Genomic DNA, 18,524 nt, shown 5'->3' with positions numbered 1-18,524 from the left:
TAGAAATCTATCTAGCTCCATCTTAAATATATTCAGTGACTTGGCCTCCACAGCCTTCTGTGGTAGAGAATTCCACATTTGTACGGACCAAATGCTGGAATATGGGATTAGATTAGACTGGGCTTGATGGCCGGCGCGGACACGATGGGCCGAAGGGCCTCTATCCGTGCTGTATAACTCTATGACTCTATGACTCTAGGTTCACCACCCTCTGAGTGAAGAAATTTCTCCTCATCTCAGTCCTAAATGTCCGACCCCGTATCCTGAGACTGTGACCCCTCGTTCTGGACCCCCCAGCCAGGGGAAACATCCTCCCTGCATCCAGTCTGTCTAGCCCTGTCAGAATTTTATTTGTTTCAATGAGATCCCCTCTCATTCTTCTAAACTCGAGTGAATACAGGCCAAGTCGACACAATCTCTCCTCATACGACAGTCCTGCCATCCCAGGAATCAGTCTGGTGAACCTTCGCTGCACTCCCTCCATGGCAAGTATATCCTTTCTTATGTTGAAATGTTTTTAAAGTTATTGGTGGTGACTGTGCTATAAAGACAACAGCCACCCTTCCCTCCAGTGGAGCTAAAAAAAGACACTATCAGCTTCCAACTCTCTCATTTAAAAAAAAATTCCCAGAATACCGGCATCACTGGCAAGGCCGGCATTTATTGCCCATCCCATTTGTCCATTGTTACAACTAAGTGGCTTGCTAGGCCACTTAGAGGGTAGTTAAGAGTCAACCACATTGGTGTGGACTGGAGTCACATATGGGCCAGACCAGGTAAGAATGACAGGTTTCCTTCCCTAAATGACATTAGTGAACCAGTTGAGTTTTTATGACAATCCAACAGCGTCATGGTGATTTTTTTTACTGATACCAGGATTTTATTTCCAGTTTTTGTAAACTGAATTCAAATTCTCAAACTGCCAGTAATTTAGCAAACATACATTGCAAAGTTCTTAGTTTGATCTGAATTATATAAATATGCTCCAAGTTTAAGTGAAAAATGCATTAACAATTCTCACATTGCTACAAATAGGACAAGAATTTTATAACTTTAAAAGACATCTAGACCAGAACTTATTTTGTAATAAAATTATACATTAGAATGGAGGTGGCATATTTGTTTCATATATACATTTTATTTAAAAATCAATCTTCTTAACAAGATATCAAAACGGTGCGGCATCTAGATTCAATGTCATGCTGGCAGTTTCCTGATACTGCGCTCATCAAGTTCTTGATGTTGATCTGTTGAATTCCTGATGTCATGATTGGGTTCCTGATGTCATGATTGGGTTCCTGATGTCATGATTGGGTTCCTGATGTCATGATTGGGTTCCTGATGTCATCCTGTCCAGGTTCTTAGTATCATTTTCATGCTCAGTATAAAAAGGAAATGGAATAAAGGAGCTGCACCTGACCGGACATTTTACACGTACATCGGGAATCACAACATTGTATTTACTTGTCAGGAAGGATATACACATCATCCTCTGGGGTGGCCGCTCCCCCTGTGTAGTTACAATAGATCGGCTGCTCGTTTAAGTAAATATCACCAGCTGGATCACTCTCCAGGTAATAAGTATCATCAGCAATCTGTTGCTTCCTGCAAAAGTACCATTAAAAAGAGACAAGTAACTCAGTATAATTTGCATCTTCTGGTTTAATACGTTAATCCCCCAAGGAATTCTCCCACAACCCCAATTCTTTTTTCCTGAGACACCACTTGGATGAGCCAATGATATTTGCTGCTCTCCCAGGTTATGTGTTAGGTTCCTCTCCTACTGTATGAACTGGTCATAACTGGATGGGTTCTGGTCTCACTCTCTCTGGGATCAGGATTAAAAACTTGTAACACTGGGAAATGTTTACCGCCTCCAATCAATGGAGCTTTGAAACCCAACCTCAGAGGTGAAGGGTCAATAACTAACCAGCAGAATTGTCCAGTTCCAACACCTCTGCAAATTCATCTGGAGCTCATAGCAGTCCACCACACCCTGTCCAATTAGATGCCTCCCACATTTATCACCACAAGACGTGTATTGTGGCACCATTGGTGCAGTCAGCGTTGCCTTGAGTTCACATGTGAACGATCAGTGTGCTCAAGTGCTTTTGACTAAACTAAGTTCTTGCTTGGATCAATTGGCAGTGCTCTCTCCTCTGGATCAGACGGTTGTGGCTATTAAACCAATTCCAAGACTTAAGGCTATAAACTAGGCTGACACTCCAGTTAGGATACTAACAGAGTGCTGCATGTCCTGTCAGATGCAGGTTCCTTTATTCCATCTCCTATGGTCATTGGGTTTGGCAGAACTGTTAAGGGGGATGTCAAAGTTTGGTACAATGTGAACAGTCTCTGCCTCTCTCTTTCAACTTAATATGCTTTTTAAAGTTTATAGAGTATACATAATTCAAAAGCAGCAAAGTTGAAACAGGTAAATAATCAGTAGTCTGTGATTTCCCACGCACGCACGCACGAACACACCTTTTTGTTTTAAAATATGTTCAATATAAATTTTGCCTGAATAAAGCTTTTGAAATTTGTCCACTAGCATTTCATCAAATAATAATTTTGAAAAAACCAAATAGATTTTGTTAGAGACCAAAAGAGAAGAAATCGATAATATAGCGAGCTAGATACTACCGATGCACAGTGGAAAATTGTGCACACTTGTTCATAGAACCATAGAAAAGATACAGCACAGAAGGGGGCCATTCGGCCCATCGTGTCCACACCGGCTCGAAGAACAACCAGGTGCCCATTCTAAATCCCACCTTCCAGCACCCGGTCCGTAGCCCTGCAGCTTACAGCACTTTAGGTGCAGGTCCAGGTACTTTTTAAAAGAGTTGAGGGTCCCTGCCTCTACCACCAATTCGGGCAGCGAATTCCATACACCCACCACCCTCTGGGTAAAAAGGTTTTTCCTCATGTCCCCTCTAATCCTTCCGCCAATCAGCTTAAATCTATGTCCTCCAGTTCTTGAACTCTCCGCTAGGGGAAACAGGTACTTCCTGTCTACTCTATCTGGGCCCCTCATAATTTTGTACACCTCAATCAGGTCTCCCCTCAGCCTCCTCTGCTCCAAGGAAAACAACCCCAGCCTATCCAATCTCTCCTCATAGCTGCAATTTTCAAGCCCTGGCAACATTCTTGTAAATCTTCTCTGCACTCTCTCCAGAGCAATTAAGTCCTTCCTATAATGTGGTGACCAGAACTGCGCACAATACTCCAGCTGTGGCCTTACCAGCGTTTTATACAGTTCCATCATTACATCCCTGTTCTTGTATTCTATACCTCGGCTAATAACAGAGAGCATTCCGTATGCCTTCTTCACAACCTTATCTACCTGTACTGTCACCTTCAGGGACCTGTGCACATGCACTCCAAGGTCTCTCACTTCCTCTACCCCTCTCAATATATTCCCGTTTACTGCGTATTCCCTTTTACTATTTGCCCTCCCTAAGTGCATTACCTCACACTTCTCCGGGTTGAACTCCATTTGCCACTTTTCCGCCCACTCCACCAACCCATTGATATCTTCTTGGCGTCTACAGCTATCCTCTTCACTATCAACTACACGGACAATTTTTGTGTCGGCTGCAAATGTGCCAATCATGCCCCCTACATTCAAGTCCAAATCATTAATATATACCACAAACAGCAAGGGACCCAACACTGAGCCCTGTGGCACACCACTGGAAACAGATTTCCATTCACAAAGACATCCATCCACTTTTACCCTTTGTTTCCTGTTACTGAGCCAATTTTGGATCCAATTCGCCACATTTCCCTGTATCCCATGGGCTTTTACCTTTCTGGCCAGTCTGCCATGTGGGACCTTGTCAAATGCCTTACTAAAATCCATGTAGACAACATCCACTGCACTACCCTCATCAATCCTCCTTGTCACTTCCTCAAAGAATTTAATCAGATTTGTAAGGCATGACCTTCCCTGAACAAATCCATGCTGACTATCCCTGATTAAACCATGCCTTTCCAAGTGACACTTTATCCTATCTCTCAGTATTGATTCTAATAGTTTGCCCACCACCGAGGTAAGACTGACCGGCCTATAATTGTTCGGCCTTTCCCTCGTACCCTTTTTAAACAATGGTACTATGTTTGCAGTCTTCCAGTCCTCCGGTACCTCCCCTGTATCTAGTGAGGATTGGAAAATGATCCTCAGAGCATCCGCTATTTCCTCCCTGGCATCCTTCAATAGCCCAGGAAACAATCCATCCGGCCCTGGTGACTTATCAACTTTCAAGGATTCCAGTCCCTCTAGTACTTCCTCTCTCATTATGTTTACCTTATCCAATATTTCACACCTCTCCTCTTTAACCACTATGTCCGGATCATCCCTTTCCTTTGTGAATACGGAGACAAAATATTCATTTAAAACCCTCCCACATCCTCTGCTTCTACACACAAGTTACCCTTATCATCCCTGATAGGTCCCACCTTTTCCTTAGCTATCCTCTTGTTCTTAATGTACTGATAAAACATCTTTGGGTTTGTTCAGACAGCCTTCAGGTTGCAGTTTAAAACAGAAATAAAAGGGAAAAGAGCAGAATTAGAAGAAGGACTAAGATCAGGAGAATCTAAGTGATGTTAGGGAGTGTGGAGGAGTGGTGAGAGTGTAGGGTCAAAGTGAAGGGCTGATTTCAGGTATTCATCCTCCGTTTATTAACTTAATTCATTCACAGCTCATTGCTGTGAAGCCAAATTTAATTTAATGGGTCACAGTTTAATTGATCAATTCATTGGCCCACACCTCCCTAAGCCCAATTGAATTTATTCACTGCCATTTATTTCATAGTATCATAAAATTATTGAAAAAGTATCAGAAAGGGTAGACAAGAGTAATGCAGTAGATGTAATATATTTGGATTTTCAAAAGGCCTTTGATAAAGTATTTCATAGTAGACTCATGATTAAGGTCAGAGCGTGTGGAGTCAGGGGACAAGTAGCAAAATGGATAGGAAGCTGGCTACAAAACAGAGAGTAGGGGTTAAAGGTAGCTACTCAGACTGGCTAAAGATGGGAAGTGGTGTTCCACAAGGATCAGTGCTAGGACCACTGCTGTTTACCGTTTACATAAACAATTTGGACTCGGGAATAGGAAATACAATTTCAAAATTTGCGGACAACCCAAATTGGGGGGGTATAGTTAATATCGAGGGGGACTATGACAAAATATTGGAAGACATTAACAAACTTGCAGAATGGGCGTGTAATTGATAAATGAATTTCAATATTGATAAATGTGAGGTGGTACATTCTGGTAGGAAGAGTAGGGAGGCCACGTACTGCTTGGAAAATAAGAGTCTAAATAGAGTGGAGGAGCAGAGGGATCTGGGGGTACAGATACACAAATCACTAAAAGTAGCGCCACAGGTTAATAAGGCCATAAAAAAGGCAAACCAAGAACTGGGGTTTGTTTCTAGAGGGATAGAATTGAAAAGCAGAGAAGCTATGTTAAACTTGTATAGAACCTTGGTTAGACCACACTTGGTGAACTGTGCACAGTTCTGGTCTCCATATTATAAAAGGATGTGGAGGCACTGGAGAAGGTGCAAAAAAGATATACAAGGATGATACAAGAACTAAGAGGTTATACCTATCAGGAAAGACTAAACAGGCTGGGGCTTTTTTCTCTTGAAGATTTTTAAGATTATTTGATAGGGTGGATGTAGAGAAGATGTTTCCACTTGTGGGGGAGACCAGATCTAGGGGCCATAAATATAGATAGTCACTAATAAATCCAATAGGGAATTCAGGAAAAACTTCTTTACTCAGAGAGTGGTGAGAATGTGGAACTCGCTCCCACACGGAGTAGTCGAGGCGAATAACAAACATAGTTGTCTTTAAGGGGAAGCTGGATAAACACATGAGGGAGAAAGGAATAGAAGGATATGCTGATAGGGTGAAATGAAGGAGGAAGGAGGCTCATGTGGAGCATAAACACCAGCAAAGACCTGTTGTGCCTAATGGTCTGATCTGTGCTGTACATTCTATATAATTCTATGTAATCATAGAATGATGCAGCACAGAAGGAGGCCATTCTGCCCATTTTGCCTGTGCCGGCTCTTTGAAAGAACCATCCAATTAGTCCCACTCCCTTCCCTTTCCACATAGCCCTGCAATTTTTCCCTTCAAGTATTTATCCAATTCCCTTTTGAAAGTTATTATTGAATCTGCTTCCACCGCCCTTTCAGGCAGTGAATTCCAGATCATAACAACTCGCTGCTTAAAAAAATTTCTCCTCATCTCTCCTCAGCTTCTTTTGCCAATTACCTTAAATCTGTATCCTCGGTTTACTGACTCTTCTGCCACTGGAAACAGTTTCTCCTTATTTATCCTATCAAAGCCCTGCATGATTTTGAACACCTCTGTCAAATCTCCCCTTCTCTGCTCGAAGGAGAACAACCCCAGCTTCTCCAGTCTCTCCACATAACTGAAGTCCCTCATCCCTGGCATCATTCTAGTAAATCTATTCTGCACCCTCTCTAAGGCCTTGACATCCTTCCTAAAGTGTGGTGCCCAGAATTGGACCCAATACTCCAGCTGAGGCCTAACACGTGATTGCTCTAGGTTTAGCATAACTTCCTTGCTTTTGTACCCTATGCCTCTGTTTATAAAGCTAAGGATCCCGTATGATTTTTTTAACAGCCTTCTCAACTTGTCCTGCCATCTTCAAAGATTTGGATATGTGTATCCTCAGGTCTCTCTGTTCCTGTACCTCCTTTAAAATTGTACCATTTAGTTTATATTGCCTCTCCTCATTCTTCCTACCAAAACGCATCAGTTCACACTTCTCTGTATTAAATTTCATCTGCCCTGTGTCTGCCCATTTCACCAGTCTGTCTCTGTCCTCCTGAAGTCCGTTACTATCCACCACATTGTTTACTACATTCCAAGCTTCCTGTCATCTGCAAACTTTGAAATTATGCCCTGTGTACCCAAGTCCAGGTCATTAATATATATCAAAAAGAGCAATGGTCCTAATACTGACCCCTGGGGAACACCTCTGTAAACTTCCCTCCAGTCTGAAAAACAACCGTTCACCACTACTCTCTGCTTTCTGTCCATTAGCCAATTTTGTATCCACACTGCCACTGCCCCTTTAATCCCATGGCCTTTAATTTTGCTAACAAGCCTATTATGTGGCACTTTGTCAAACATCTTTTGAAAGTCCATGTGCACAACATCAACCGCACTCCCCTCATCAACTCTCTCTGTTACTTTATCAAAAAACTCAATCAAGTTAGTCAAACACAATGTGCCTTTAACAAATCCGTGCTGACTTTCATTTATTAACCCAGACTTTTCCGAGTGACAATTAATTTTGTTTCGGATTATTGTCTCTAAAAATCACAGTAAAGGAGGAGGTAGTAGAGAAATTAAATAGGATAAAAATAGATAAAGAGGCATAAAAGATTGGCAGTACTCTAAAAGTTTCCCCACCGCCGACCTTAGTCTGACTGGCCTGTAATTGCCAGGTTTATCCCTCTCCCCTTTCTTGATGTGGAGATGCCGGTGATGGACTGGGGTTGACAATTGTAAACAATTTTACAACACCAAGTTATAGTCCAACAAATTTATTTTAAATTCCACAAGCTTTCGGAGGCTTCCTCCTTCGTCAGGTGAACGGTGTTTTGAACAGGAGTGTAACATTTTCAATCCTCCAGTCCCGTGGCACCATCCCCATATCTAAGGAGGATTGGAAGATTCAGGCCAGAGCCTCTACAATTTCCATCTTTACTTCCTTCAGTAACCGAGGATGCATCCCATCCGGACCAGGTGACTTTTCTACTTTGAGTACTGCCAATCTTTTAGTACCTCCTCTTTATCTATTTTTATCCTATCCAATTTTTCTACTACCTCCTCCTTTACTGCGACATTGGCAGCATCCTCTTCTTTAGTGAAGACCGATGCAAAGTATTCACTTAGTACCTCATCAATGCCCTCTGCCTCAACAAAAAGATCTCATTTTTGGTCCCTAATCAGCCCCGCACTTCCTTTGACTACCATTTTACTCTTTATATGTTTATAAAAGAATTTTGAGTTCTTTTTAATTTACCCAGCTATCTATTCTCATACACTCTCTTTGCCTATCTTATTTCCTTTTTCAGTTCCCCTCTGTACTTTCTGTATTCTGCTTGGTTCGCCACTATAATATGAATCTGACATTTATCATAAGCATCCTTTTTTGTTTCATTTTAATCTCTATATCTTTAGTCATCCAGAGAGCTCTAGCTTTGGATGCCCTGCCTTTCCCCCTCATTTTCACATCGTTCACCTGACGAAGGAGGAAGCCTCCGAAAGCTTGTGAATTTAAAATAAAATTGCTGGACTATAACTTGGTGTTGTAAAATTGTTTACAATTGTTTTCCCCCTCATGGGAATGTGTTTACTCTGTACCTGAACCATCTCCTCCTTGATTTACGGCCAATCTTTGTTTCTAATGCACCCGGGCCAGATCCCCTTTCAACTGAACAGCAACAACAACAACTTGCATTTGGATAGCGCCTTAAACGTTGCAAAACGTCCCAAGGCGCTTCACAGGGGAGTTATCAAACAAAATTTGACACTGAACTCACTGAAATTTGTCCTCCTCCAGTTGAGTACCTTCACTGTTCCTTGTCCTTTCCATAACTACCCTAAACCTAACGATATTGTGATCACTAATTAATTTAATGAGTTAATTCTCAGTTGGTACATTCCTGCCAACACATAATTCTGTTTATTTGTGGCACTTTAGTTTCATTTATTTTGGAGATACTGGCGGGCACAATTCTGGAAACCCTGATGTTCTCCCCTCCATTGTACTAAACTTGTTACTGTGTACATGCATTCACATGCTTACAGTTACTGGTATACATGTATTTACACACTTACCATGACGGGTGTACATGTATTTACACAATTACCATGACGGGTGTACATGTATTTACACACTTACCATGACTGGTGTACATGTATTTACACACGTACAGTTACTGCTGTGCATATATTTACATGCTTACCGTGACTGGTGTAGATGCATTTACACGCTTAGTGTTATTGATGTGCATGTATTTACACAATTACCATTACGGGCATATCGTACTTGCACAGTTACCATTACAGGTGTATATGTATTTACACACTTATCACTACTGGTGTGTGGGCGTATTTACATACTTACTGTCACTGGCCTGTGGATGTATTTACACACTTACAGTATGGGTGTGTAGATGTGTTTACACACTTACCAATATCTCTGTGTAGGTGTATTTACACACTTGCAATAACTGTTGCGTCAATGTATTTACACACTTACAGTTACTGGTGTACATTTGACTCCACTTTACCTGTCACATCTTCCTTGTGCCCCGTCTGATTCACCCATAAACATGTTCTCGTAATCCTTGTGAACCAGCTGTTGCTGCTTTGCTTCTCTCGAACTCTCCAGGCCAGCCGGCTGTCTTGCTGCATCTTTCCAATTTGTTGCACTCGCATATCGTTGCTGCATGTGATCCATTGAAGAAATGGACTGCTGTTTGTTTGGGGAAATGGGGTTGGGAGAGCTGGGTTTGGAGCATCGCTTCATCAGGACAAGAACAGAGGCTCCAGCAATGACAACAATGAAGAGCGGCACAAGGACGTAGACAGCAATCAGAGACTGACTCTTACACTCATCATTATAAAAACTGCTCGCATCCAACACACTGGAATCATTCCACACGCTGCAACGTAAAGTGTCGAGGAAACTCTGAGTGCAATTCTCTGTCTCTTTGCACTTGTGAATCAGATTTCTCCAAACATCGCAGGAACAGTCAAAGGTAACATTTATTGCTTTAATGACGCTGATCGGAATGGCTGTTAGGGGATTCCCGTTTAGATTCAATGTATTTAAACTTGTTAAGTGTTGGAGGAGATTGTGGGGCAGGTGCTGGAGTTTGTTGTTCATGAGATTCAGTTCCCTCAGTTTTGAATTGTGTGAAATGTTAACAATGAGGGAGATTCCACAGTTTGCCAGTGAGAGGGACCTCTCATCCGAGATCACAAGGTTTAACTTGGCCCAATCCAGGCAGCTGAGGGGGCATTTAGCAGCACTTGCTATCGGTATGTTTCCACACTGTAAACCCAGAGCCAACTCAATCTGAAGCAAGATCACAACCACTGAGAAGATCTTCATCCCGTGGGTCTGTTAGAAATCTCGGGTCTGCCCCAGATGCTCTCTCGTGTTCAGTGTCTCCAGTCACTCCTGTAAGTGGACTTCACCTCCCCAACAATAAGGAGTACTGCCCAATATCTTGTCAAATAATTGCCTGACTCCGGTGTTGTTTAATAAAAGCCCTTGTGTGTACTGGATACTGCGATATCCCACACGGCCCCTCCTATCTTTCAGCCGGTGCACTGATCAGCACCCGAGTGAGATGAGACCACTATGAAACAACAAAAACTTGCATTTATATCCCACCTTTAACATAGAAACATAGAAAATAGGAGCAGGAGTAGGCCATTCGGCCCTTCGAGCCTGCTCCGCCATTCAATATGATCATGGCTGATCCTCTATCTCAATACCATATCCCCGCTCTCTCCCCATTCCCCTTGATGCCTTTTGTATCTAGAAATCTATCTCGCTCCTTCTTAAATATATTCAGTGACTTGGCCTCCCAGCCTTCAGTGGTAGAGAATTCCACAGGTTCACCACCCTCTGAGTGAAGAAATTTCTCCTCATCTCAGTCCTAAATGTCCTACCCCATATCCTGAGATTGTGACCCCTCGTTCTGGACCCCCCAGCCAGGGGAAACATCCTCCCTGCATCCAGTCTGTCTAACCCTGTCAGAATTTTATATGTTTCAATGAGATCCCCTCTCATTCTTCTAAACTCGAGCGAATACAGGCCGAGTCGACCCAATCTCTCCTCATACGACAGTCCTGCCATCCCAGGGATCAGTCTGGTGAACCTTCGCTGCACTCCCTCTATGGCATGTATATCCTTTCTTAGGTAAGGAGACCAAAACTGCACACAATACTCCAGGTGTGGTCTCACCAAGGCCCTGTATAACTGCAGTAAGACATCCTTGTTCCTGTACTCAAATCCTCTTGCAATGAAGGCCAACATACCATTCGCCTTCCTAACTGCTTGCTTCACCTGTATGTTTGCTTTCAGTGACTGGTGTACAAGGACACCCAGGTCCCTTTGTACATCAACATTTTCCCAATCTATCACCATTTAAATAATGCTCTGCCTTTCTGTTTTTCCTTCCGAAGTGGATAACTTCACATTTATCCACATTATACTGCATCTGCCATGTATTTACCCACTCACTCAACTTGTCTAAAACGCCTTGAAGCCTCTTTGCATCCTCCTCACAACTCACGATCCCACCTAGTTTTGTGTCATCAGCAAACTTGGAAATATTACATTTGGTTCCCTCATCCAAATCATTGATATATATTGTGAATAGCTGGGGCCCAAGCACTGATCCCTGCGGTACCCCACTAGTCATCGCCTGCCACCCCGAGAAAGACCCATTTATTCCTACTCTCTGTTTCCTGTCTGTTAACCAATTTTCAATCCATGCCAGTATATTAGGAACATAGGAACAGGAGTAGGCCATTCAGCCCCTCGTGCCTGCTCCGCCATTTGATAAGATCATGGCTGATCTGTGATCTAACTCCATATACCTGCCTTTGGCCCATATACTTAATACCTTTGGTTGCCAAAAAGCTATCTATCTCAGATTTAAATTTAGCAATTGAGCTAGTATCAATTGCCGTTTGTGGAAGAGAGTTCCAAACTTCTACCACCCTTTGTGTGTAGAAATGTTTTCTAATCTCGCTCCTGAAAGGTCTGGCTCTAATTTTTAGACTGTGCCCCCTACTCCTAGAATCCCCAACCAGCGGAAATAGTTTCTCTCTATCCACCCTATCTGTTCCCCTTAATATCTTATAAACTTCGATCAGATCACCCCTTAACCTTCGAAACTCTAGAGAATACAACCCCAATTTGTGTAATCTCTCCTCGTAATTTAACCCTTGAAGTCCGGGTATCATTCTAGTAAACCTACGCTGCACTCCCTCCAAGGCTAATATGTCCTTCCGAAGGTGCGGTGCCCAGAACTGCTCACAGTATTCCAGGTGCGGTCTAACCAGGGTTTTGTATAGCTGCAGCATAACCTCTGCCCCCTTGTACTCTAGTCCTCCAGATATAAAGGCCAGCATTCCATTAGCCTTGTTGATTATTTTCTGCACCTGTTCATGACACTTCAATGATCTATGTACCTGAACCCCTAAGTCCCTTTGGACATCCACTGTTTTTAAATTTTTACCATTTAGAAAGTACCCTGTTCTATCCTTTCTTGATCCAAAGTGGATGACCTCACATTTGTCTGCATTGAATTCCATTTGCCACAGTTTTGCCCATTCACCTAATCTATCAATATCGCTTTGTAATTTTATGTTTTCATCTACACTGCTTACAATGCCACCAATTCCATGTGCTTTAATTTTGCACACTAACCTCTTATGTGGGACTTTATCAAAGGCCTTCTGAAAATCCAAATAAACCACATCCATTGGTTCTCCCTTATCTATTCTACCAGTTATATCCTCAAAAAACTCCAGTAGGTTTGTCAAACACGATTTCCCTTTCATAAATCCATGTTGACTTTGCCATTGATATTTTCTAAGTGTTCTGTTATCACATCCTTTATAATAGACTCGAGTATTTTCCCTACTATTGATGTTAGGCTAATGATGTTACTGTAGTTCCCTGTTTTCTCTCCCTCCTTTTTTAAATAGTGGGGTTACATTTGCCACCCTCCAATCTGCAGGAACTGTTCCATAGCAGGAAAAGGGCAGATGAAGCCTTGGTTTACAATTCAATCGAAAAACGGCACATCCGACAGTGCAGCACTCCCTCAGTGCTTCACTGGGAGTGTCAGCCTGGATTATATTCTGTAGTCTCTGGAGTGGGGCTTGAACCAAGAGGCGGGAGTGATCCCAACTGAACCACAGCTGATGGAGTGAACCTGTCGGCTTTTTATGATTATCTAACAGCTTCATAGTCACCTGTTCCACAGGACACTGACACACCTGTTCCACATGCTGATACATTTTTTTTATTCGTTCATGGGATGTGGGCGTCGCTGGCGAGGCCGGCATTTATTGCCCATCCCTAATTGCCCTTGAGAAGGTGGTGGTGAGCCGCCTTCTTGAACCGCTGCAATCTGTGTGGTGAAGGTTCTCCCACAGTGCTGTTAGGAAGGGAGTTCCAGGATTTTGACCCAGCGATGATGAAGGAACGGTGATATATTTCCAAGTCGGGATGGTGTGTGACTTGGAGGGGAACGTGCAGGTGGTGTTGTTCCCATGTGCCTGCTGCCCTTGTCCTTCTAGGTGGTAGAGGTCGCGGGTTTGGGAGGTGCTGTCGAAGAAGCCTTGGCGAGTTGCTGCAATGCATCCTGTGGATTGTACACACTGCAGCCACTGTGCGCCGGTGGTGAAGGGAGTGAATGTTTAGTGTGGTGGATGGGGTGCCAATCAAGCGGGCTGCTTTGTCCTGGATGGTGTTGAGCTTCTTGAGTGTTTTTTGGAGCTGCAGTCATCCAGGCAAGTGGAGAGTACTCCATCACACTCCTGACTTGTGCCTTGTAGATGGCTGTGGGGAGTCAGGAGGTGAGTCACTCGCCGCAGAATACCCAGCCTCTGACCTGCTCTTGCAGCCACTGTACTTATGTTAAGTTTCTGGTCAATGGTGACTCCCAGGATATTGATGGTGGGGGATTTGGCGATGGTAATGCCGTTGAATGTCAAGGGGAGCTGGTTAGACTCTCTCTTGTTGGAGATGGTCATTGCCTGGCACTTGTCTGGCGCCAATGTTATTTGCCACTTATGAGCCCAAGCCTGAATGTTGTCCAGGTCTTGCTGCATGCGGGCTCGGACTGCTTCATTATCTGAGGGGTTGCGAATGGAACTGAACATTGTGCAATCATCAGCAAACATCCCTATTCCTGACCTTATGATGGAGGGAAGGTCATTGATGAAGCAGCTGAAGATGGTTGGGCCTTGGACACTGCCCTGAGGAACTCCTGCAGCAATGTCCTGGGGCTGAGATGATTGGCCTCCAACAACCACTACCATCTTCCTTTGTGCCAGGTATGACTCCAGCCACTGGAGACTTTTCCCCCTAATTCCCATTGACTTCAATTTTACTAGGGCTCCTTGGTGCCACACTCGGTCAAATGCTGCCTTGATGTCAAGGGCAGTCACTCTCTCCTCACCTCTGGAATTCAGCTCTTTTGTCCATGTTTGGACCAAGGCTGTAATTAGGTCTGGAGCTGAATGGTCCTCGTGGAACCCAAACTGAGCATCGGTGAGCAGGTTATTGGTGAGTAAGTGCCGCTTGATAGCACTGTCAACGACACCTTCCATCACTTTGCTGATGATTGAGAGTGGACTGATGGGGCGGTAATTGTCTGGATTGGATTTGTCCTGCTTTTTGTGGACAGGACATACCTGGGCAATTTTCCACATTGTCGGGTAGATGTCAGTGTTGAAGCTGTACTTGAACAGCTTGTTCTGGAGCACAAGCCTTCAGCACTACAGCCGGGATGTTGTCAGGGCCCATAGCCTTTGTTGTATTCAGTGCACTCAGCCATTTCTTGATATCACTTAGAGTGAATCGAATTGGCTGAAGACTGGCTTCTGTGGTGGTGGGGATATCGGGAGGAGGCCGAGATGGATCATCCACTCGGCACTTCTGTCTGAAGATGGTTGTAAACACTTCAGCCTTGTCTTTTGCATTCACGTGCTGGACTCCGCCATCATTGAGGATGGGGATGTTTACAGAGCCTCCTCCTCCTGTTAGTTGTTTAATTGTCCACCACCATTCATGACTGGATGTGGCAGGACTGCAGGACTTTGATCTGATCTGTGGTTGTGGGATCACTTAGCTCTGTCTATAGCATACTGCTTCCGCTATTTAACATGCATGTAGTCCTGTGTTGTAGCTTCACCAGGTTGGCACCTCATTTTTAGGTACGCCTGGTGCTGCTCCTGGCATGCTCTTCTACATTCCTCATTGAACCAGGGTTAATCCCCTGACTTGTTGGTAATGGTAGAGTGAGGAATATGCTGGGCCATGAGGTTACAGATTGTGCTAGAATACAATTCTGCTGCTGCTGATGGCCCACAGCGCCTCATGGATGCCCAGTTTTGAGCTGCTAGATCTGTTCTAAATCTATGCCTTTTAGCACGGTGGTAGTGCCACACAACACGTTGGATGGTGTCCTCAGTGCGAAGACGGGACTTGTCTCCACGAGGACTGCGGTGGTCACTCCTACCAATACTGTCAGGGACAGATGCATCTGTGACAGGTAGATTGGTGGGGACGAGGTCAAGTAGGTGTTTTCCCCTCATGTTGGTTCGCTCACCACCTACCGCAGGCCCAGTCTGGCAGCTATGTCCTATCAGGACTTGACCAGCAGTGGTGCTACCGATCCATTCTTGGTGATGGACACTAAAGTCCCCCACCCAGAGTACATTCTGTGCCCTTGCTACCCTCAGTGCTTCCTCCAAGTGGTGCTCAACATGGAACAGGACTGATTCATCAACTGAGGGAGGGCGGTAGGTGGTAATCAGCAGGAGGTTTCCTTTGCCCATGTTTGACCTGATGCCATGAGATTTCATGGGGTCCAGAGTCAATGTTGAGGACTCCCAGGGCCACTCCCTCCTGACTGTATATCACTGTACCGCCACCTCTGGTGGGTCTGTCCTGCCGGTGGGACAGGACATACCCAGGGATGGTGATGGAAGAGTCTGGGACATTGGCTGAAAGGTATGATTCTGTGAGTATGGCTATGTCAGGCTGTTGCTTGACTAGTCTGTGGGACAGCTCTCCCAATTTTGGCACAAGTCCCCAGATGTTAGTGAGGAGGACTTTGCAGGGTCGACTGGGCTTGGTTTGCCTTTGTTGTGTCCGGTGCCTAGTGGTCCGGTCCATCCGGTTTTATTCATATTATGACTTTTTGTAACGCGCCATTTCAGAGGGTGATTAATATTGCTGTGGGTCTGGAGTCACATATAGGCCACAACGGGTAAGGACGGCAGGTTTCCTTCCCTAAAGGGTTTTTAATGACAATCCGGTAGTTTCATAGACACTATTACTGATACTAGTTTTTTTTTAATTCCAGATTTTATTTGATTAATTAAATTTAAATTCCCCAGTTCCGTGGCGGGATTTGAACTCGTGACTCCGGATTATTAGTCCGAGCCTCAGGATTACTAGCCCAGTAACATAACCACTGTGCTCCCGTGGCCTCGTTATTCCACACACTGATACAACCATCCCGCGCCCTGATACAACCATTCCACAGCACACTGATACACCTTTTTTTATTCGTTGATGGGATGTGGGTGTCACTGGCCAGGCCAGCATTTATTGCCCATCCCTCTTGCACACACCGAGGGGGCCCGTTCCACGCGCGCGCCCCGAGGGCGCCCGTTCCACCCGCGCGCCCCGAGGGGGCCCGTTCCACCCGCGCGCCCCGAGGGGGCCCGTTCCACCCGCGCGCCCCGAGGGGGCCCGTCCCACCCGCGCGCCCCGAGGGGGCCCGTCCCACGCGCGCGCCCCGAGGGGGCCCGTCCCACCCGCGCGCCCCGAGGGGGCCCGTTCCACCCACAGATGTTCCGTCCCAGGCAGCAAGTACTCCAGCGGGCTGTGATTGGTTCCAATGCTCTAACTAAACTGTTGGGAGAGTTTGGTGAAATTAAGGTAAATAACCTGGTGCCTTTTGAACAGCGTCAGTCAGTAACTGAAGAGAGGTTGTGGAAGACACAGCGAGAGAGAAAGGAGTCCAGAAATAGGCTGAGAACCTGGTGAAGAACGGAAAGGAAATTGCAAACACTTAAATCATAAAATAATCAGAGCAAAATAGCTTCAGGCACCGATCGTCAGAAAGAGGAGAGATGTGGAGCATCTTCCTTACCTGGTGTGCATCAGACTCTCGATTTCTCCCTCTGTATCAGTTCTGTTCCTCAGACAGAATTAAGCTGAATTTTTGAGCAAATTGAATTTTGTTGCTGGAAAAAGGGAAATTGCCATAGGGAGGCGAATGAAACAGGAAGTTGCGGCCAATGTCTCATTTCTGCAATTCAAGAACTGGAGAGTTTTTTGGGGAAATTTAACAACAAACTTTTCTGGTTAAGGAATTGAAACCTTTACAAAAACACCAATTGCACAACGATATTCTGGAAATTATGAAATAAGAGGGGGAAGGGGAGAGAACAGCAGCGTGTGTCTCCCACCAGCTCCATTCTCCCCAGGCTGACCCCGAGGGACAGACTCTGACTGTGAGGGACAGAGACTCTGACCGTGAGGGACAGAGACTCTGACCGTGAGGGACAGGCTCTGACCGTGAGGGACAGAGACACTGACCCGAGGGACAGGCTCTGACCGTGAGGGACAGAGACTCTGACTGTGAGGGACAGAGACTCTGACCGTGAGGGACAGGGACTGACCGTGAGGGACAGGCTCTGACCGTGCGGGACAGAGACTCTGACCGTGAGGGACAGAGACTCTGACCGTGAGGGACAGAGACTCTGACCGTGAGGGACAGAGACTCTGACCGTGAGGGACAGAGACTCTGACCGTGAGGGACAGAGACTCTGACCGTGAGGGACAGGCACTGACCGTGAGGGACAGAGACTCTGACCGTGAGGGACAGAGACTCTGACCGTGAGGGACAGAGACTCTGACCGTGAGGGACAGAGACTCTGACCGTGAGGGACAGAGACTCTGACCGTGAGGGACAGGCACTGACCGTGAGGGACAGAGACTCTGACCGTGAGGGACAGGCACTGACCGTGAGGGACAGAGACTCTGACCGTGAGGGACAGGGACTGACCGTGAGGGACAGGGACTCTGGCCGTGAAGGACAGGGACTGACCGTGAGGGACAGGCTCTGACCGTGAGGGACAGAGACTCTGACCGTGAGGGACAGGGACTGACCGTGAGGGACAGAGACTCTGACCGTGAGGGACAGAGACTCTGACCGTGAGGGACAGGCACTGACCGTGAGGGACAGAGACTCTGACCGTGAGGGACAGGCACTGACCGTGAGGGACAGAGACTCTGACCGTGAGGGACAGAGACTCTGACCGTGAGGGACAGGCACTGACCGTGAGGGACAGAGACTCTGACCGTGAGGGACAGAGACTCTGGCCGTGAGGGACAGGGACTGACCGTGAGGGACAGGGACTCTGACCGTGAGGGACAGGCACTGACCGTGAGGGACAGGGACTGACCGTGAGGGACAGAGACTCTGACCGTGAGGGACAGAGACTCTGACCGTGAGGGACAGGCACTGACCGTGAGGGACAGAGACTCTGACCGTGAGGGACAGGCACTGACCGTGAGGGACAGAGACTCTGACCGTGAGGGACAGAGACTCTGACCGTGAGGGACAGGCACTGACCGTGAGGGACAGAGACTCTGACCGTGAGGGACAGAGACTCTGACCGTGAGG

General features: G+C 45.7%; 1 protein-coding gene across 2 annotated transcripts; it reads right to left on the bottom strand.

The window, feature by feature from the left end:
• Window positions 1-1,118: 1,118 nt before the first annotated feature.
• Window positions 1,119-17,091, bottom strand: LOC137299679 (uncharacterized). Of its 2 annotated transcripts, XM_067968617.1 has the most exons (4): window positions 16,986-17,075; window positions 16,781-16,872; window positions 9,357-10,433; window positions 1,119-1,605 (listed from the first exon to the last, which is right to left on the bottom strand). In XM_067968617.1, exons 3-4 carry the CDS (start codon window positions 10,181-10,183, stop codon window positions 1,461-1,463), a joined length of 972 nt encoding a protein of 323 aa, XP_067824718.1. In that variant the 5' UTR covers window positions 10,184-10,433; window positions 16,781-16,872; window positions 16,986-17,075; the 3' UTR covers window positions 1,119-1,460. The 2 variants fall into 2 exon arrangements, with proteins under 2 accessions (XP_067824718.1, XP_067824717.1); XM_067968616.1 differs by lacking the exon at window positions 16,781-16,872 and having other exon boundaries at window positions 16,986-17,091.
• Between the last annotated feature and the right edge of the window lie 1,433 nt (window positions 17,092-18,524).

The sequence above is a fragment of the Heptranchias perlo genome, chromosome 29 (assembly GCF_035084215.1).
Source record: "Heptranchias perlo isolate sHepPer1 chromosome 29, sHepPer1.hap1, whole genome shotgun sequence".
NCBI classification, from domain to species: Eukaryota; Metazoa; Chordata; class Chondrichthyes; order Hexanchiformes; family Hexanchidae; genus Heptranchias; species Heptranchias perlo.
This window is presented reverse-complemented; position numbering and strand designations above follow the sequence as displayed.

What these genes read in the sequence shown, in the direction of transcription:
- LOC137299679 (XM_067968616.1), bottom strand. Translation starts at nt 10,183, where the DNA reads ATGAAGATCTTCTCAGTGGTTGTGATCTTGCTTCAGATTGAGTTGGCT. An exon ending in GCACAAGGAAGATGTGACAG is followed by an intron (nt 1,606 to 9,356) that starts GTAAAGTGGAGT and finishes GTACTTTTGCAG; the next exon opens with GAAGCAACAGATTGCTGATG.